This window comes from Penaeus chinensis, chromosome 8, assembly GCF_019202785.1.
Source record: "Penaeus chinensis breed Huanghai No. 1 chromosome 8, ASM1920278v2, whole genome shotgun sequence".
NCBI classification, from domain to species: Eukaryota; Metazoa; Arthropoda; class Malacostraca; order Decapoda; family Penaeidae; genus Penaeus; species Penaeus chinensis.
The window spans coordinates 29,456,540-29,464,039 of NC_061826.1; the positions used below are offsets into that span (position 1 = coordinate 29,456,540).

The following is a 7,500-nucleotide window of genomic DNA, read 5'->3' on the forward strand; positions in this document are numbered from 1 at the left end:
AATGAATGTCTGTATTTGTTTCACATGCAATTTTGTGTGTGCCTGCACTTGTATTTTTCTTTGGATGTTTATGAGAATCTGCTCATATAAAAAATAATATGGATAGACAAGGAATCTTTTACATAGTCTTCTTAAAGATCTATAATTACTTTACAAATCATTACTGGTAAGAAAATGTTGATCACCGGAAAGACTTAGCATATAAGAAAAAGCCAGTGCAGTTATCAACTAAAATTATAAGGCAACATCAGTGTATGCTATACACTGCAAAAGCCTATTTATGACTGATTTAAAATGGATTAAAAGTATGCTACATCAAAGTGAGAGAAATTTGAAAAAAAGAAAGAAAAGAAATACTACTATCATCAAACCCAATTTCTATTCTTATTCTTGAAAAGCTGATATCCCCGCAAAAGAGGATTTCAAAATATAGCAGACTAACTACCAGTACCTTATCAAATTTCTCTAAATCTGCCTTTAAACAAAATTATTTAAAAAACATAAAATCTAGTCATAAATTCACAGTTCCCAATATTCTGTGAAAAATGCTGCATACATTCTCCTTTGATGAGTAAATCCATGATATATAAAACAATCTAACTAACTAAACACTTATCCTATCCTTTTTCTTTTTAATGTAATACAATATCCTGAGAAAGTGAAGGAAATGAACTCTGAAAACTAGTCTTTGCACTATTCACAAGAAAGAGACTTCATCACTGTTACTGAGATATATTTTTTTCTCATTATATGGGGAAAAGACAAATTGTACTTTTCATTTGTATTGTTACAGTATCTCCATAATACTATTTATTTTTCTGTAATATATTGCATATTCACACAAATATACATACTGTTTAAAAGCAAATTCTCTAAAATAATAAAAACATGGAAGTTCCATCTTACTGAAAATATACAGTAGAAACTTATTCCTCTAACATATAAACTCTGGCTGTGGTTCATCTGCATTCTGGAAGTACTCAACAATAGCCATTATGCTGGCATAGGATCCAATAACAAAGCACAAGATGCCGAAGCTCATAATTACAAAGCACTTTATAATTGTCAGCTTAGATACCCTGAAAAAAAAAAATAGAGCTGTCAAAATTCAGCTGAACTTAATAATGTCCAGTGACATTTTTTTTACTAATATAAATATGAAGTAAATCTCCAAAAAAGTAAATTATCAGAAAAAAAAAAAATATTATAAACCATTAAACAAAAATGCACACAAATGTGTAATTTTTAAAATGAATTTGTAACACTCATTTTAAGATGAATTAATCAAATCAAATACAATACTAATAACACTATAAATTTAATAAAACTGAAACGAGTAAGTTATTCTCACTCACCTTGGCCAAAATGTAACAAGCTCGATGATAGGAGGGAAAATGATAGCCAGAGTGGATGAGGACATAGCACCAACTAGTGAAATAAAAAGGCCTATGTTGGGTATCGCTGCTGCAAGGATAACTGAAAGGCAAAAGGAACAAGAAAAAAATTGTTAATTGTGGATCTGACAATGAAATGCCTGAATTGCAAACTCTCCTAGGAGCTTATTAATATCAACTCATTGGACCTGGGCACTTGTTTAGTTTTATCAAATTAGTTTTCATATAAATGGTTCCACAGGTGCTTAAACCTGACCTCACCTGTTTACCCTATTTCTTGATTTTTAGCATAAAATGTTCATATTTGTAATATTATCATTATCATTATTAATGTAAGTATTATTGCTGACAATTATCAACAGTAGGCCTATTGCTAATAATGAAAAAAATACTTTTCTTGACAAAATTTCGAGAAATTGGATAAACAGGTTAGATCAATAATGACTCCTTAGTGACTAAACACACATGGAGCCATCTATATGTAAAGAAAATGAATTAACTAAAATCAGCCTAAGCTGGTTAACCTAATGGGTCAAGACTGGCTCAAATCTTACAATATCCAGCCACAATGTGCAAGGTCTTTATTAACCCCTTGCCGAAGGGTACGACGTATAGACACGTGCTATGCCCACTGTGAGTACTTGTTTGATTGTTTTTATACATAGATGGCTACACTTGTACTAAGTCACCAATGAGCCAGTTACGAGTACTGCCTGTCTCGCCTGTTCACCCTTTTCTTTGATTTACGAAATATTTTACATTATCTTTTTTTGCTGTTACTAATGTTAAAAAACATTATAATAATTATAATGTTTATAATAAAAATAACACTATCAATATTCATAGCACTAGTAAAAAATACGTTTTTCCCGCCAATTCAAATCACGTAAGGTCACAAGGTCTACTAATTGACTCCTTTGTGGCTAAGCACTATCAGAGCCATCTATGGGCAGATATTTCACAAAAAATATAGAAAATAGGCACAGCATTTTCCCCATTTTTTTTAAATTTTCCCCGGCGGTATTGAGTTAAAGAGAAGTTGTGATCAGACTAAGATAACACAGATAAGACATACTTGTTTCAACAAGACAACCATTTTTGGCATGGCATGACATGCATATCTTGAGTTAAGGGATGGTGAAAAAAAAACAAAAAAACATTCTTTTGATGCAGTGACATGTAATCAAAACCAAAATATTTTCATCAAATGAAAACCTCAAACTCAACTTTTATAAAATTTGAACAAAAATTGTTTGGCTTAGAAAGAAAAGGAGGAGGAGGAGGAAGCTAGAGAGAGAAAAAAAAGGGAACCACTATGTACCTTATTTGAACTGCTAATGACAGATTTTTCATGAATACTTATGTAAAGCTTACTTGTGTTGCTTTTTTTATGATTCTTTTTTATCTCATGTTTATATACCTGCTCTCAAATCTTTGGCAACTCAGAGAAGAAGAAGAAGAAGAAGAAGAAGAAGAAGAAGAAGAAGAAGAAGAAAATCATCATGTCTCTTTTCATTCAAACTTTATTCTATATCAAATAAGCACATTGTTGTTACCAGTTTTTGAAGAAGAGTTTTTTTAGGAGGGGAAAGAGCATTCAATGGGGTATGCTGTGACCATTGCTATACCATGATCTGCACGTGTGAGTTTTATGAATTGCCATGATCAAGAAAAGCATATAAAAAACTAGTGGGCTTTTTTCTCCATGACTTTTCTTTTATCAATGAGACAAATGTAAAAATTACTTATATATCTGATACTGTTTAGCAAGTTTCCTCCAGCCATGCTCATATTATCATCACATAACCCTTCAGACAATCATACAGTTGTCCCCCCCCGCCCTTTTTTTTTTTCTTCATGTAAATGGAAAGTAGAGGTTTCTTAATAATTCTAGTTCTGTATAACATATTTCATGCAGCTAAAACTTTCACCTCTTCCCTCCCATATTCCCTCTCCACACAACATACTATTATGCATCATAAAATTAACTCCCGGGATATTACTTTGTTTTTACTTTTAACATATATATCTAAATGTGTATACCCATATGATTGTTTTCTACACTAGAAATTTTTACATTCACACAATCATAGTAAGTTATTCTTTTCATAAATAAGCAAAGGGTAACTACACTAAACTTTTTACATTTATGTTCTATTAATACACTATATATTTCCTATCTGACAATGAAACATACATTGTCTTTGTATGCAACTGACCTTCTGATCTTGAAGGGTCAATATGTAGCCCCTAGTAGCACCTGATTACCCTATCTCTTGAATCTGCATGTAAATGTTGTCTTTATTTCTGGGTTAACCCAATGGCGACGGGTCACGGCTATCGCCGTCATAACAATACGTACGATGTGCGGCGTGCGGCTGTCCGCAGCGGCGCCGCGCCAAAACGCCCCGAGGCAATGATCCGGCTTGATGGACCGATATCATGCGCTCGGAGTCGGCGCGCTGCCGCCGTTCGCCAGAGCGTAGAGTTTTTTTTAATTTGCTATACCCGGCGCCATTGGGTTAAGGGTTAAGACATCTAAATAATGAAGCAAAGTCACAATACTTACAAGTAATAAGAACAAGGAAAGCCCTGAATGCGTATTCTCCAACACGCTTTGCCCTGTTTGAATGGAACCTGGTGCGGAGGTGTGGCCACATGATCTCCGAGGGGACATACAACATCAGTGAATAAGTCAAGTAGATTGCTACTGCCATCAGGATTTTCACTAACTGTGCAAGGCTGAAAAAAATGTATACACAGTTAAGATAAAGGCAAATAAAGTAGAAGAATATCTGTGAAGCTGACCAACAATATATGTCCTACATTACTAAAATATATATAACAAATCAAAATCAAAACATTTGTCTCTAAACAATCTCAGATGCAAGCTCTGAATGAGCTACATTGAATAAAACTAAGTAACTACCAAGAAGTATATTCTGAGTCCCTTCCTTCTCTCTCTTACCATATCATATATCAAGTGCTGCTTCAAAAAGTAAAGCAAATTCCATCTTATTCATGAGTGAGAAAACTAATAAAGTTTCTTACACAAGCTTTAGTAAGTCACTGTAATAAGTAAATTGTCCTTAAAATCAATATGGTAATAGATAAAAATTTCAAGAGTTAAAATGAAAACACTTACTTATCACTTGGTGGAAGGTTAAGTGTAACTGAGCCGTGTACAGCATCACCATATTTTAGGTAGCCAAAGAATCCAACAGCAATGTAACCACAGGTTACTAGAATCATGGCTGTATTTAACACTCCATTGCATCCACGAAAATCTTCTGGTGTTGTCATTTTCCGCTCCAACGGCAAAACCTAGAAGGAAATAATGAAATATTATAATGTTACAAATATATCAACATGTAAGAATATGCTGAACAAAAGCACAACATTCTAACAGAGAACAAAATGGTGCCCCTACTAGGCAAGAGAGAATACAAGTGAATTATTGTTTTACTTACTGCAGATACCTTATCAAATCCGTTTCAGTGGCTTTTAGCAACACAAATTAATTTACTTAATCAAGTAGTGAATAATCTCCACTCTTCTGTGTAGAGGATGCTTACTGTCCAGATTTGATTTGTGCAAATTAATTCCAAAAACCAAGTCTAGATCCTGTGTCAAGATGTGTAAACCTCATTTTGGTGACTAAGGATAGGAATTTTCATAAACTTAATTTTAATTATCCTACCACTCACTATTTTGGTTTAGATTAAAATTACAAACATAGACGGCACCACTCTTTCCCAGTACCAACAGGAAAGTCAGTTGAAAAGGACATTCACGTAAGTCCACTACACAGCATGGACTTCAGGGAGTGACAGCACACAATCAAATGCCAACCTCTCAGTCTAAAGTAACAGTAGTGCAAGACAAATAGGCAAAGGGGGAAGAGGAAGATGATTCAGACAATGTACACAGACTGCAATATGCCCCCTTGCCAGTACAGCTGCTTTGAATTCTGTATGCACAGGTTACCTTCTTCTCCCCCATTACTTTGTGTTTTCTTTCATTGGTGATGGTTATTTTTTCTTATTTGTTTACTTAATAATAATAATTATATATATATATATATATATATATATATATATATATACACACACATGGAATGATGGAAAATTACTGATATATTTGTAAGCACTATATTGCTTTAATAGTGAAAAAGTCACTGGAAAAAACCCGACCAGTTTTTGACAGGTGCTCCACAACTGTGGCAAACAGTAAAGGATGCACATTATGCTCTTTGCCATGATCATGGCAAATAGTAACTTGGGGGTTAAAAAAAATTAGGAGACATTGTTTCTTTCTGAAATGGAATTTGACTGCAATGTTGACAACCCCAAGAGCACTCTATATGATGCTGATGATCGTGACCATTTCCCTAAATTATGCATAAGAGAAACATTGCAAATGTATGTGACAAAATGTAGTATGATAGTGCAAAATAAAGGATATTTGGTGTTGCTCACAAAGATATCAAAAAGTATTTTTAATTTTCTGATTTTCTCTTTTGATATTTTCAGTTATTACTTGAAAATGTGCACTGTGCTGGGAGAGACATCCAAATAGAGTTCTGCAGCAAACGGGTTAAAGCTATTCAATCTGAAGGGACCACTACATCTATAATTACCACTTTTAACTTCCAAGAAATATAATAGTAATCATATCAAATAAGTAAAAGTAATAAAAAATAATACAAAAGAAGCAAAATTCACATGCAGTTAAATCAAATAGGGTCTTACCACTCCAATTCCTTCAAAAGCGTAGATTGAAGTACCCACAAAGAGTGGCAACTGCTTCCAGCTCTTGAACTCAGGTCTATCATAAGAAGAAGGAATATCTTGGAGAAGGTAGTGGAACGTAATGGCAATGCCAAGTCCCAAGAACACATTGCTTATGAGGGAGAATGGGGCAAGCACCTGTAATAAATATATAATTAAGAAAGTAGAAAACAACATACTGAAGCTGGAATAAACCCTAATATATATATATTAGTCAGAAGTAAGATTTTTTTCCTGAAAGAGCTAGAATGAATGTCTGAATTTTCTACTACAATGAAACCAAGTGTCCTGGACCATCCTCCATCTTGAGCAAGAGCACCAACTTGGAGGCAATGCAGGGCCATTGAGAGTCCTGCTTATCATCTATAAATTCTAGGGTCTTCAGGTTTTCTAGTTTTGTAAGTCTAGAGAGTCCCTTTTATCTATAATAAATATAGATTACCGCACTCTTATTTCATATAAAAAGAGTTAAGTGCTTGTTACTATTCATTTAAAAATGAAATATGATTTATGATGGGGTAAAATCTGATTTGCACTATCTTTTCTCTTTTTCTTTTAATAGACAAGCTCATACCACAGCTGTGTTATTGGCCTTCATTAAAGTACTTGTGCTACAATAAAGTCAACTTTTGTTGGTTTATTATCAAAATGAGTTCTTAAGAGCAGTCCTCTCAGAATAAAGCAACTTACCTTTAATGATCTAATCATTGATATGCCTAGCAGAGGAATCAATAAAATAGCCATGTACCCATGAATGTCAATATCATTTCCTGGTAACTTGCAGTCAACAACCTGTAAATATATATGACTTCATTAAAACCCATTATCAAAAATGTGATAAAATTAAACAAACGTGTAACTACTTCATATGCACCCTTCCTATACTTTTGAAAGATAAATTTGTACCTTCAAAAGATTTGTCACTCCAATACATCTTGCTAATACAAGATACAGCTTCCTATATATAGTGCCCATTTGTAACAATAAACCCTTTTCTTTTTTTTTTACTGTAGCTTTGATTTTCTAGGTTTCTCCTACATAATGATGAAATTTAATACAACTTCCAAACCCATCAAAGTCAGTACTGTTATGTCAATAAAGGACCTCTACAGCCAGACTGCAAAGTTTCATAGTGTGCAAACATTTCTAAAATGTGCAAGATATTGACACACAGCAGTCTTGGATCATTACTTACTCATGTCACTAAGTGAAGTCCCCAGCTGCAAACAGGAGGAGTAATATGAATCACACCACCACAGCCATAACTTTTTTTAAAAATTATTCATTTGCTCAAAGGATTCAAATCTAGGAGCAAA

At 33.7% G+C, this 7,500-nt stretch overlaps 1 protein-coding gene across 2 annotated transcripts in view; it reads right to left on the minus strand.

Annotated features, from left to right (window-relative positions):
• The window catches only part of LOC125027993 (proton-coupled amino acid transporter-like protein CG1139), an 18,424-nt gene that overhangs the window by 813 nt on the left and 10,111 nt on the right, over window positions 1-7,500 (minus strand). For both annotated transcript variants that reach the window (XM_047617230.1, XM_047617229.1), the window contains exons 5-10: window positions 6,875-6,976; window positions 6,146-6,322; window positions 4,540-4,718; window positions 3,964-4,136; window positions 1,356-1,476; window positions 1-1,079 (exon numbers count right to left, since the gene is read on the minus strand). The exon at window positions 1-1,079 is cut by the window's left edge and continues 813 nt beyond it. In XM_047617230.1, coding sequence (XP_047473186.1) covers window positions 935-1,079; window positions 1,356-1,476; window positions 3,964-4,136; window positions 4,540-4,718; window positions 6,146-6,322; window positions 6,875-6,976 — 897 coding nt within the window. In that variant the 3' untranslated portion in view covers window positions 1-934. The remainder of the gene's footprint in view (window positions 1,080-1,355; window positions 1,477-3,963; window positions 4,137-4,539; window positions 4,719-6,145; window positions 6,323-6,874; window positions 6,977-7,500) is intronic.